Below are 14,430 nucleotides of genomic sequence, written 5' to 3' on the forward strand. Positions count from 1 at the left end.
GTAGTGATCAGTCATCCCAAAAAGTACTTTCTTAAACACCACTCTGATTCCACGCACAAGTACTCTGAAATTGAAATAAAAAATATGCTGGAGACCCTCATTGACAATATCTTTGTGGTCTTTGGTGATCAGGTTTTCCAACAGTCTGTTGGAATTCCCATGGGCACTTTGTGCTCCTTTGTTAGCTGACCTGTTTTTATTAGCTCATCTGAGCTGAAAGCTCAAGTGAGTGCGCTTTTCTGATCCGTCCGTCCGTCTGTAAACTTTTAACATTTTTGACTTCTTTTCAAAAACCACTGGGCGAATTTCAACCAAAGTTGGCACAAAGCATCCTTAGGTAAAGGGAATTATAAATCGTTAAAATAAAGGACCAAGCCACCTTCCAAAGGGAGATAATCAAGAAAAGGTAAATATAGAGTAGGGTCATATAAACATTTTCTCTCAAGAACCACTGGGCCAAAAAAGATGAAATTTATAGATAACCCCTGGGGGTTGGATGGGGCCGCAATAGGGGATCAAAGTTTTACATACAAATATATAGGAAAAATCTTTAAAAATCTTCTTCTCAAGAACCACTGAGCCAGAAAAGCTTATATTTACATGACAACTTCCTGATATAATGCAAATTCAAGCTTATTAAAATGATAGCCCCCGGGGGTCGGATGGGGCCACAATGGGGGATCAAAGTTTCAGATACAAATATGTAGAGAAAATCTTTAAAAATCTTCTTCTCAAGAACCACTGAGCCAGAAAAGCTGATATTTACTTGGAAGCTTTCTGACATAATGCAGATTCACGTTTGTTAAAATCATGGCACCCGGGGGTCGGGTGGGGCCACAATAGGGGATCAAAGTTTTACATACAAATATATAGGGACAATCTTTAAAAATCTTCTTCCGAAGAACCACTGAGCCAGAAAAGCTGATATTTACATGAAAGCTTCCTAACATAGTGCAGAGTTCAGTTGTTCAAATCATGGCCCCCTGGGGTAGGATGGGGCCACAATAGGGGATCAAAGTTTTACATGCAAATATATAGGGAATTTTTTTTAAAATTCTTCTTCTCAAGAATCACTGAGCCAGAAAAGCTTATATTTACATGAAAGCTTTCTGACATAGTGCAGATTCAAGTTTGTTCAAATCATGTCCCCTGGGGGTAGGATGGGGCCACAAGTGGGGGGGGGGTCAAAGTTTTACATACAAATATATAGGAAAACTCTTCTCAAGAACCATTGGGCCAAAGAAGTTCACATTTACATGAAAGCTTTCTGACATAGTGTAGATTCAAGTTTGCAAAAATCATGGCCTCCAGGGGTAAGTTGGGGCCATGATAGGGACTACGGTTTTACATGCAAATATATATGGAACGTCTTCTGATATGGACCAAGGTGACTCAGGTGAGCGATGTGGCCCATGGGGCTCTTGTATTGTTATGAACTTCTACGTGAGAATAAAAAAATCTCTTACTGTGGCCTTCATTCGAAATTTAGATATGTCGACGACGTATCATCTATGAGCAATGATAATTTCATTCATATGTCGATTCGATTCATCCCTGTCAACTCGAAATAGAAGACACCATGCAGTCGTCCACTTCTGCTTCATACTTAATTAGAAATAGATATTAACGGCAAACTAATAACTCAACTATAAGACAAATGGGATAATTTCAGCTTCTCCATCGTTAACTTTATTTATGTAGCAATATTCCTTTATCACCTGCATGTGGTGTTTATATCTCTCAACTGATTCGATATGCAAGAGCTTGTTCTTCGTATGGCCAGTTTTTAAATTGAGGCAAGCTACTGACAAACAAGTTGATGTTGCAGGGGTTTCAACAGTCTCGTTTAAAGTCAGTATTTCGCAAATTCTATGGTCGTTATAACGTTCTACTTTGCCAATATAACCTATCATTCGGCCAAATGCTGTCTGATATGTTTCATACAGATTGCTAGGACGTTCTTGGCACACTGATTTTGACTGCGGATAACTCCGTTTACCTGATTAGGATATATGGCTCACGGCGGGTGTGACCGGTCGATAGGGGATGCTTACTCCTCCTAGGCATCTGATTCCACCTCTGGTATAACCAGGGATCTGTGTTTGCCCAGCTGTCTATTTTGTAGTGCTTTTAGGCGTTATAAGATTGATCACTGCTCGTTATATTCACCTTTCATGAGAATGTACAATACCCCTTCTCTTCACTCTTGATAGCCGTCATATACCTGTAATAAAAACAACTATGTAAATTGTTTAATATGATACATCCAGTTCTTACATAATTGCAGATATGACCAAGAAGAATTTTTCACTTTCAACGCAATCATCCACACGTAAGTTTCCAATCAGGTCGTGAATTGACCATTAATAAATTCCTTATTCAGCTGTTATGTGAAGTGATCTCTAATCGGTGTCATTATTGAATTAATCAAATTCAAATTCATTAAAAAATTCCAAAATACAAAAACATATCAAATAATGTAACATTCTATCGAATCATTTGGAACAATTATCAAAAAACCTATCTACATATAGCTTCCACAAAACCTGCGAGTTAGGTTTTAAGTTTCACAAATAAAAATGGCATAACTTTAAGTATATACGTGAAATATCGAAATAAGACAAACACATTTCAAATTTAAAAAAAATCAAATTACAAAAATTTATTTGATATCAAGCAATTTAATGACCATCAATACTTGTAGAATAAAGACAAGACCCCGGAAGCCGTTCGTCTGGAACTATTTTCTACTGCGCAATAATTGACAGCACACAAGATTTCCATGTGTGTTTTTTGTGTTTACATTGACAAAATCGGTCACGATAGCTCATTAGTAGAACGTTCGCCTCGTAACCGGGAGGTCATAAGTTCAAGTCCTGCTTTTGCCAGGGTTGCGTCAAATCCAAGACATAAACATAGTTAGCGATTGCTCCTTTGCAAAACGTTCGGTATTTAGAAGTGAGAATCACGGTCCGTTCGATTATGACTTTAGAAATGGAGGTTCAGTGTCGCGGCAGGTGTTGGTACGTTAATAAGATCCCTCACTGCTACAGCCTATGGAGGTTCAGTGTCGCGGCAGGTGTTGGTACGTTAATAAGATCCCTCACGGCTACAGTACTAAGCACACAATGTAGATCTACATTTGTAATACTTCACCTGCAGTTGGGGACGTCTCAATATGAGTGAAAAATTATCGAAGAGACGTTAAAAAACCCACCAAACAAATATTGACAACATAGCAGAAATGATACTAGCAAATCTAGTTCATTGTTATTGCCATATACAGCATAGTATACATTCAGACGTTGTTCTTGCATGCACAACATAAATTTCACTGTCGTTTTGTGGAAAATGTCTGGTACACGATGTTAACGCTGTTCATTGTTCTGCTATCAATATTTTAATTACATCTAATTTCGATTTAAAGTAGCAACGATTTCAATCTTTTCCAGGGAGACTGTAAAAATCCCATCATGCTTATACGCCCGCCTTTAGACGGGACGTATTATGGTACAGCGATGTCTGTACGTCCGTGCGTCCGTCCGTTCGGGATTTTCTGTTTCTAATTTCATTTCTCTGTCACATATCAAGCTGAAACTTGCTATGTAACTTCTTTGTAGATCACCATAGATCATGTTGCAATTTTGATCTATATCGACCTCTCGTTCAGGAGTTTTGCCCCTTTATTTGAAAATTATTGTTTTATGGAGGGTACATAATTTGTCCGGCGAATTTCTCCCACAATTTTCAAGCGAGTACCATCTTGTTTTACAGAGTGTTTGTATGGATATTGAAGATGAGCATTTGGCAAGGATTTTCATTTTCTTCAATATCTGAGAAATTTACAGGTTGTTGAACTTAGTCAATTTTGAGGAAATATTACAAAGATAGTACATGATTTGATCGATGAACCTCTTTCACAGTTTTCAAAAGAGAACCGTCTTATTTTACATAGTGTTTATATGGGTATTGAAGGTGTACATGTGGCAAAGAGTTTGATTTTCTTCAAGTTTTGTGAAAATTACAGGTTGAACGTTTGAGGAATTATTACTTAGTCTTGTTAGTAAAAGTTAAAAGACTTAGTCTAGTCATAAACTTGTCTGTTTTTCCCTCCACAGTTTTCAAGTGAGGACCTTCTTATTTTACTGAATATTTGTATGTGTATGGAAGATGTGCATGTAGCAAGGATTTTGATTTTCTTGAATTTTTGTGATAATTACAGGTTGTTGAACTTAGTCAGTTTTGAGGAATTATTGCATAGATATTACATGATTTGTCTTTTACTTTTCCTTCCAGTTTTCAAGCGAGGACCTTTGTATTTTACAGAGTATTGATATGGGTATAGAAGATGTGTATGTGGCAAGGATTTTGATTTTCTTCAAATTTTAAGAAACTTACAGTTTGTTGAACTTAGTCCATTTTGAGGAAATATCATATTAAATAAAAACATGGTTTGTCCTTAGAACTCCTTTCACAATTTAGAAAGCTACATGTAGGGTATTTATAAATAACTTGAAGATGTGCATAGTGCAAGGATTCTTATTCTCAACAATTTATAATTTTCTTTGACATTTTGAATATTTACAGGTTGTTGAACTTGGTCGAATTTGGGGAAATATTTCACACACACAACTCTTGGTTTTTCTATCTACCCCCATTCACAGTTTTAAGTTAAGACCCTTTATTCATATTATGCAAAGAAAGTATGTCACATCCTGATGATGGCTGACACTACCTGAGGCAAAATTCTACAAATTATGGCTTTTAAAAAAAAACCATGTAAGCATTTTCACAGGCGTATTATGTACCGTTTGCGGTACTCTTGTTTCAATATTGAACGAATATTTTGGACCGAAATTTTGAAATTTTAAGATACCGATTTCTTGATTTAATATACATATTTATTGGAATTTTTCCCCTTCTTTCTTTCGGTAATATAGAGGTAAACACGAGCATCGATAAAGAGGACATAGAAGATTGGATCGACTGCGAGACTTTAACTGTGGTCTTTTATGTCCTCTGCGGTTCTCTGGCGTTTGTCATCCTTTCCTGCGTTGTGACTTTCTGTTGGTGGAGGTAAGTTCATGTAGCTCTTAACGTCTAAATGTGTTAACCTTCCTGTCTGGAAGTACACACGTGTCTTTTAAATGCATTATTCTACCGTGCATTCTGCTACGTGCTTGATTCACTTTACGTCTGGCAATAATCGCACAACTATTATCTACGAAAATGATGGAATCTAAGAATTTTTAGAACCAATTCACATTGCATAAGTTGTAATGCTATGTTCCCATTATCACGATTCGCGCCACGATTGAAATCGTGGTCTTATTCGTGGAATAGTCGTGGTGATTGTATCAAATTTTGCCTATTCTTGGCGTCAATCGTGTTGGTAGCAAATGTTTTGACCGTCCAAATATTTTCTACGATCAACATCAGTCGTTATCAGATCGTATTGCATCGTAGCAAAGCGCAACATATCGCATTTAATCGTGCTCCCAAATCATGAAGATTCCGGTCAATACACCACGATTTGTTGCAATGTCCCACGTTCTGTCACGATAGTTATACATTATTTGTCGAAATGCGCATCTGGTGCATCAAAATTGGTACCGTTTAAGTTTTATATCACAATATCTAAATTGCCAATGCCACGTTGAAATCAACTTCAACTTCCGCCATTTTCAGCGTTTGTGGGTTGTATTGTTCACTAGATGTGGAAAAATGAAGTCAATGGTCAGTCGGGCTGTATATATACCTATCAGGATCCAATCGTAGTTTAAACAGTGATCATCTCGATCCTGAAAGACATCGCAATCACAATCGTATCCTATTGTAACATAGCACACTGGTTTGTGATTAACGTGTCTTAACGTATACGAACATATCTGCACGTACATGATCGTCCCAACTCGGGAACTCGGATCGTGGTGATCGTATGAGATCGAGGTTCAATCGTGATCTTGATCGGGACAATCTTAGCAGAACGTATGTGATCGTATTTGAATGTTGTTTAGATCGTGTCACCTGATTTATCTTTCGTAACTTTTCCATATCAAAGCGCGACAATTCGTACAAGAACGTATTGACTCGCATCACATCGTATCAAAACCTGAAATTCCAGAAAACGTCCGTGATCAACTACGAATTGTCAATTGTGGCCTTGGTAACCGATCGCACGAGTGTGAACCAGGCATACACCCACAATATTTACTTAACCAGCATCGTTTCATTATGGTAACTGCAAATGCATATTGTATTAATATGACCTCTAGTTGAGGCTCTACTGTTTGAAATAGGACAATAGGGGCTGTAAGTCTCGTTTCTCGTCACTTGCGGTGAAGTGTTTCCGGTGACAAACAAATCCGATTCAGTATTACGAGTATAGAATATGGACCAACTACACGTCCGAAAAACCAACGTTTATGAGTAAATCAGAGAACGCTGTGTACCTCAACCATTTGTCATGTCCCTGTTTAACAAGTTGGCATGCATTGTCAATGCAGTGGTTCAAGTGTCGATGGAGAACAAGTTGTATAAAGTAGCCAGGTAACTGCAAGTATACGTATACCTTCATCTTCAACTTCATGAATGATTATTCGATAATTACGTAATTCATTTATACTTTTAATTCAACTTACTTCTCTTTACTAGGCCTATTATTGTTAATGATTGATATACAAATGTGCAATGTAACCCAGGTAGATAATTTTGTGATGTTACTAAAATTGAGGGGGGGGGGGTATGGTTATGTTATGGCCTATTACTTCACTGGGTTTTTTTTGGGGGGGCATTATCATTTAAGCAATTTGGAGAAATTGGTATTATTAAGATAACTTGATTATCTATGGCTTGATTAAGTTTGTATATATATTGCAAGAAATTGCAGGGGGGGGGGGGGCAGTTCTTAGTTCTTGTCTAAAGATATCAGGAGGCAAACGCCGGAGAGAGTAATTCCAGTGGCTGGTTCCAATAATGTGGTAGAAAATTTGTAGAATGTGTATCTTCAGTATAATTAACGCCTGTTTCCTGTTTACAGCCAAAAAGAAAAAAAGTTAAGCATCAGAAAATTCTTGAATTAATTTCTGAGGTCACCAATATTTTCTTTGTAATATTATTTCTCATGTACGCTTCACTGTACATTATATATAAACTTTTTCTTACATTTAGAATACAGGAAGAGTATTTACTCCCTCAAGTCCAGACATCCTTGCTATCATCAGATATAGGGCCAGCTTTTGTGCAATATGAATTATTCCGTCTCGATTATTTGGACTACAGCCGACTGCATGCAAAATTATCCGGATCATCAAGAACATTGACAACGAACATTGCAAAGTGATGGAATTTTATTGCTGCAACTTGATTATTTGGACAACAGCTGACTGCAGAATTATTCCGGATCATAAAGGACTCTGAATGGACACATAACATTAACAGAATTATTCTTTTAATATTTCCATTCCTGAATGAATTCAAAATCAACATGTATTGATAAAATATACTTAGTAAAACAATAACAATCAATAGTGCATTTTTTATTCATACTAAACTATTTGACACACGAGTTTTATTTTAATCATACAGGATTTGCAAATAATAATAATAAATGAAGAAAACGATATTAAAATTACCCCCCCCCCCCAAAAAAAAACCAAAACAAAACCGAGTGCTTAATTCCTGAAGATGTGAACATGTAGATCATTGTACTTAGCAGTCACTCCAGAAAATGTTTTAAAAATATTACGGTTGAATAAACAGTTATTAGAATTTAATATACTGTTTAATGCTTCCCATGCACATATTTATCTTGGTAAATATTGGCTCGTAGACTGCTGGCATGTGGATTTTATCCTTTCGTTAGCCCTCTAGACGTAAATACTCCCCTGGCTAATATGTAACACAGTTCAACTTTTTTATAAGCCAACTGTCCTCTCAAGGATAAAAAGCCGGAATGTTCAAGGACACACATTGTTTTAATTGATCACAGGTGGTTTTCCAGCCTTGGGTTTTGCTGGAACTTTTCTGTGGAGTACATGTTGATCCCTATATTCAAAGTTGAAAAATAAGTGATTGCACCATTCGGTGTTACACAAGTCACTGCTTTGACGGTATGTCAGCACTTACAGGAACTGTATGTCATGGTCTGGGTATCAAGGTGTCCGGGAATATTTCAAGAGAGTAGTCTCAATGGCATCGATCCATCTAACCTAATTAAAAAATTGGAAGAAAAATCATTTTCATGCAATACATTTCTCTTTATCTCAAGGAACTTATTGTACGTCTTAAGTAAAAACCATATTCTTGAGTTTAGTAAAACTAATAATTTTCTATACACAAACTGTATTTACACAATCTGAAACTGGTTTAGGGAGAGAGGATAGAAAAATTCAATGCGGATGGAGAAGGTTTGTTTAATAATGATATTCCCAGTAAACCATCAGTACTGTTGTATCATGTTATCAAATCATACCCCTCCCATCCACCAAGTGCCAACCGAATCTCAATGAATCCACTTTCTTAAACATCTAATGTTTGATAATATCAAATACTATCACTTGTTTTTTTAAAATTGTGTAAATATTACATTCATCAAGGTTTAGCTGCAATAATGTAGCCCTCTCCGAGCTTTTTACTCTGACCCCCCCCCCCTTTTTTTTAAAGGAGAGTGTTACATTATTACAGCTAAAGAAGGTCATGCACGCTCGACACCGATAAGAAATCAGTGATGAAGTTTTGTTGTACATGTCATAGAAAGAGTACTATTTAGCAGGACTACAGCTGCTGTGTCTAGGGATGTTTTTCGTAAACATTATCTCTATAGATCGTAAAATCATACTCCTCCCTCTATAAACATTTGATTTATACAATTCCAAGCGTGACTGCATGTGATGTATAACTGTGTACATCTTGATTTGTGGATTGTAAATAAAGAAATGTAAATCTATTTAGTTATACTTGAGCGTATATGTAACTAAAGACTGATGATCGGTATGAAGGCCCTACAGATGTGGTGACAAACAAAACCAAGATATTTATTATTTAATGAAAATCAAGTTTACTACCGGTATTAGAATGCATTATACTGACCTGCACAACTTTCCCCATAACGTCCACTTCTTTGTATCGATCAAAAAACGATAAGAACTGGAGGATATTTCCAACTGGTATGATTTCATGCAAACCGTAAAGTTTTGTTTGTCACCGGAAGTACTCAATTCTCGCGTCATCTCGTTTGCGAGCTTACAGCCCCTATTAAGCCCAGTGTCGAAGAAATAGAAAAATATTAACTGCCAGAAAAATTTGCATATCATATAGGAATCAGTTCTGATTTACCATATTAATATATTTACGTAACAGGTGCACTTAATATTCATTATACACTTGGTGTGGGTTAAAATAATCCATCTTGCGCCAAAGCTGGTTACCTTCATTTGTACTTTGAAAGAAGATAAAGTTATATTGAGCGAAACTCGGACGGGCCTTCGCAAAGCAAGGCTCTAAACGTTACATACATGCTGAATTACAAGTCACAGGGCCTTAAGGTGGAATGGTGCACCTGGTGATTTTTTCCTGTAACAATTCTTCATATATTTATAGAAACATCTGTAATAAACCCAGTTCACAAGTATTTGTCGTTTATTTTTCACAATTTTTTTTATTGATTTTTTTTAAAAAGAAATTTGAATTTCATCAGTTTTTAATTGCATACTCCAAAATTCCTCATTTTGTCTTTTGAAATATTCCTGTTTACGATGTTTGAATTAAAATACAACAAAATAATATTTTTAGTCATCATAGTTTTTTTAATATTTCAGGGAAAAAGTTTTTTTAACATGAAAACTCTATATCTAGAAAAGTGATGTTTAAATCTATACTAACGTCTTTAAATAGAAAATACACATGTATATTAATGATATGGAAAGGTCTCGAAATATTGTTTTAAATATAAATAACTTTGACTTTTATATTTTAAAACAGCATTCCTTGACTCTGAGGATATCCTGCAACATCCACGAACACGCTACTTTATTTCCTTAAATTAACCAACGTTCACTTTTTTTTTTACCGCTGTTCTTTGCACTGGTCCTGAATAAAACATAAAACTACGAGTTATTTTACTCAACATTTCATCAAAATTTTATTTCATGACATTTTCTCAACGTTGTAGGTGTTCAAAAACTTCTCAACAGAATTCAGGATGCGACAAATTTCCAGACTCGGCAAACCGAAATGAAAATCCGAGTGTACGAATGAGAAATGGAGACTCTGTAAATCTGGACCATCTTTCTCGATCACGTGACTCGAACACACTCTCTAATCACTACGACCGGTGCCAGTTCACCAGAGGAGAAATAATAAACAATCCTCCGGGAGAATATAGTGTGTGTGGCTTGAACAATAAAGAACATTTTGGCAGCTGTGAATCGAATAACATTTTCAGTTTTAAAAATAATGCAACGACAGTTTCTGAACCCGAGTTTGCTGCACATAATATGGGATCTCACTGTCCCTCGATTAATGCACCATCCACATCTACTCATCCCACGAGGCCATACAGTTTAGTGAAACAAGATAGAGAAGATGCAGACAAAAGTTTCAATTTCGCTTCCGCTGAAGCAGGATCCAAAGATGACGATGGATACCACAGACTTATTCCACTGTAATGAAGTTCAATGTACCTACAACCATTTCATATCAAACCAGACATTTTTACGTTCATTATATCTTATCTATAGTACGATCTATAAGAGTGGTATATTGATATTTAAATCCTCCATGTCTTTGCAGTACAGTAGGATTACATGTAAAATTAGCTATGAAACTCCTGCTCATATGTCTGTCGATGTCTCTTTCATCAAAATTAAAATTACAGATACATGTATGCGAGATTTTGAATAGTAGAATCATAGAGGGGAGAACTTGGTATGGTACACTCATTTTTGTCATGCAATTGTGCCTTCAGGATTATTAACACACAATACTGGCTTTCTTCAATTAAGGTGAAGATAACGAACAGTGATCAATATCATAACTCCTATAAGCAATACAAAATAGAGAGTTAGGCAAACACTGACCCCTGGATATACCAGAGGTATGATCAGGTGCCTAGGAGGAGTAAGCATCCCCTGTCGACCGGTCACACCCGCCGTGAATCCTATATTCCGATCAGGTAAACGGAGTTATCCAGGTGATATGCAGGTTCTAAAAAGCACGTAGTATCCTTTTTCAAAGTAAGGGTGAGTTAACTTCACATTGTCTGAAAATTCATCACAAACTCCCACCCCACTCTAAAAAAAACCTTGAATTCGTAGTTCTGTCTAAACCTCAGCATCCAAAATTGAGGAGAGCGGCGGTGAGGGGACAAAAGATCAATCCTTCAGTACACGGCTTCATTAATCGGTTCAAGCCTTCAATTACCATTCATCAATGATATGAAATGGGGACAACCAGTCATTAAATTCAATTTTGCTTTTAAAAGTAACGGACTTTGCATATACACAATAAGTATGACAGAAAATGCACATTGTCAGATTGGGGGTGACTGTGTCAGATTGGGGTGACTGTCAGATTGGGGGCGATTGTGTCAGATTGGGGTGACTGTCAGATTGGGGGTGACTGTGTCAGATTGGGAATGACTGTGTCAGATTGGGGGTGACTGTGTCAGATTGGGGATAACTGTATCAGATTGGGGGTGACTGTGTCAGATTGGGGGTGGTTGTGTCAGATTGGGGATAACTGTATCAGATTGGGGGTGACTGTGCCAGATTGGGGGTGACTGTGTCAGATTGGGGATAACTGTATCAGATTGGGGGTGACTGTGCCACATTGGGAGTGACTGTGTCAGGTTGGGGGTGGTTGTGTCAGCATCCCCTTCCCCTCTTGCTACATGTCTGCTGCATTCAAACACGAGGAAACATGTGCATAATATTTACTATGTGACAGATACAGAGTTCACGTGTGATGATTCGTATCTCTTGAGGTGTGCAAGGTTCATTATCCAGATGTACCACATGCGCACGCACACACTATACTGCACTGTTGGTTTAGACAGCGCTACCTGTATAACAGTCTTATTCTGATGTATGAATTTAGCAAAGCGGTTAACAAATAACGTACACTGTTCTTGTTAGTTAGTTTATTGAAACCTTGAGAAACATCTCATTGGTATGGTACAGTTATATAATAATCAAGTAACAATATACTAGTGAGTATAACGATGTGAAAAGAATCATTTGACCAAATATGGAGGATGGACAAGCATAATTATAATATCTTATAAGTTTCTTAGGCTCAGTGCCTTTATCAAAAGCCTTGCTAAATTACATAATGCTTTTCTGTTATTGAGAAAAGTTGCACAAGTTTGAACATGAATGGTCGAGTAAAATAATATCGTTTGATGTATGTTTTTCGTAAACTTTGATTTCCGTAAATTAGTATTTTTTATTAATATATTTTTCTGTGAATATTTGTAAATAAATTATTAACTTTTTGAATCGTGTGATTGATCTTTGCTGGTAATGGGTTTATTTAGACCCATAACATATCTCTACCTCTCTATTATGTCTTCCATCATGCGTTGATACATGTAATATCGGATATTCTGAATAGTATGCATGTTTTTCTACTATTGCGTTCAAACGTTTTAATTACAAAAAAAAAAAAAAAAAAAAAAAAAAAAAAAATTACAGTGCCTAGATATAGACCATCTTATACTTAATTCACCTACGTGTTCTTGTTCTTCGTCTTCTTTCAACTATAGTCCAGCTGGATATGTCATTCCTGGTGATGTTGATACAGTTGAAAATGAGGACATGGAATCAGTTATTTTAAAATGTCCTAAACTCCGAGAACCTCGGTCTTTCATTTGGCAATAGAACTTCATTTTCATTATGAATTATGTCGAAGATTATGCCAGAAGATAGGCTAAATATTGGATTAAAAGTATAAGAGGGATATTAAAATCCCATATTAGACACACCAAAACAAAAGTACGAACGATCTATCCATCTGTATTTAGTAAAATAGACGTGATAAAAGAATTAGATAGGTTACCTGAGGAATATGTTTTGGTTTCAGCTGACAAAGCTTGTAACATTTGTAAGGCTCATTACTATTACAACTGTGTTTTAAACGAACTTGGCATTAAGTCCATATTTGGTAATCGTACAATACTTATACTTCAGCTGCCCTTTCTAAAGATGAAATTCTTCAAAATCGTTCATCAGTTTTAGACACATTTAATACCCCAGCCATTGGGATGGGTGAATATGAGTTACTGTACCTACATGTAGATGTATACTGGATTCCTAAACTTCACAAAACCCTTACAAAGATAGATTGCTGGATTTAGTAAATGTTCTGCCAAGCCCCTATGTTTGCTCCTCATGAAAATATTTAGCTACTTGTTCCAGTAACAAAGTCCCACTGAAGACGCTGCCATTGTTGTCAAGTCTGAATTATAATCAAATTCATCTTCTTAGAGTCAGTGGTAATTTGTTACTCCAACAAGTTTAAAAGAAACTCCCATCAACCACATACATCGAATCAATTGATTCATCCCTCATTTTGTGTTTTGGCGGTGTTATCAAGGTTTCTATTTTTTAAAATTCAACAAAATATATAGAAAAAGACTAATAATTAACTGCAATATAAAAACACCACAAAGAATCAAAGAATTCTATTTTCCATTTCTCTCTGATTTTTCCACTAAAATATAAATATTGTACTCCAAACTTCCGTTTTTCACCTCATTTAAAATAGTATTGTTTTAAAACGTTATCAGTACATGAAAAAAAGCTGTTATTTTAGTTGTAAATAACTTGTAAGATAGTTGACCAAATCATCCATATTTCCATATTTCAGCACTTTTCCCACTAGAAAAATATATTTAATATCCCAAAATTCCATTTTCCATACATCAATTTGTTTTATAAAAGTTTTCATATTGATTGTACAAATACAATCCTGTAATTTGAGTTTTAAATAATTTGATATCAATTGGTTTGATATAATTATTAAATTTTTCCACATTTCCGCGATTTTTCAGTGTAAACCTAATGCATGTATCCCCCCCCCCAAATTTACTTTTGTCCCAAATCATGATTTTGTATAATTTTAATATATTACTTATATATATAAGTACCTATATTTCAAGTGGTGATTAGCTTTGTAACAATTAGTTTGAAGTTTGGCTTAAATTTTGACAGATTGACTAGTTTTTAACTCTAGTACCAATGTGTTCAAACATAAGGAAGAATGGGAGAGGAAATGCGACAGGGCTTCCGCAAAAATGAGATGCGATTTATGTTTTAGGAAACTGCGATGTTTATCTTTCACGTCACGTGCATATGACCAAATAACTTATCAGATTATAGTTATTTTTTTCCATAGAATCTGATATTATAACAATGAATTATTTTTAGGATT

The 14,430-nt window shown here is 35.9% G+C and overlaps 1 protein-coding gene across 4 annotated transcripts in view; it reads left to right on the forward strand.

The window, feature by feature from the left end:
- LOC125667356 (multiple epidermal growth factor-like domains protein 11) overlaps positions 1–12,493 on the forward strand; it is a 19,156-nt gene extending 6,663 nt beyond the window's left edge. For 3 of the 4 annotated variants that reach the window (XM_056140871.1, XM_056140872.1, XM_056140873.1), the window contains 3 exons: positions 2,288–2,332; positions 4,941–5,076; positions 10,172–12,493. In XM_056140871.1, the coding sequence (XP_055996846.1) occupies positions 2,288–2,332; positions 4,941–5,076; positions 10,172–10,667 (677 nt within the window). In that variant the 3' untranslated portion in view covers positions 10,668–12,493. Of the gene's footprint in view, positions 1–2,287; positions 2,333–4,940; positions 5,077–7,170; positions 7,528–10,171 lie in introns of those variants that run through there. The other variant, XM_056140874.1, reaches the window with a different exon arrangement.
- Positions 12,494–14,430: the final 1,937 nt, after the last annotated feature.

The sequence above is a fragment of the Ostrea edulis genome, chromosome 6 (genome assembly GCF_947568905.1).
Source record: "Ostrea edulis chromosome 6, xbOstEdul1.1, whole genome shotgun sequence".
Taxonomy (NCBI): domain Eukaryota; kingdom Metazoa; phylum Mollusca; class Bivalvia; order Ostreida; family Ostreidae; genus Ostrea; species Ostrea edulis.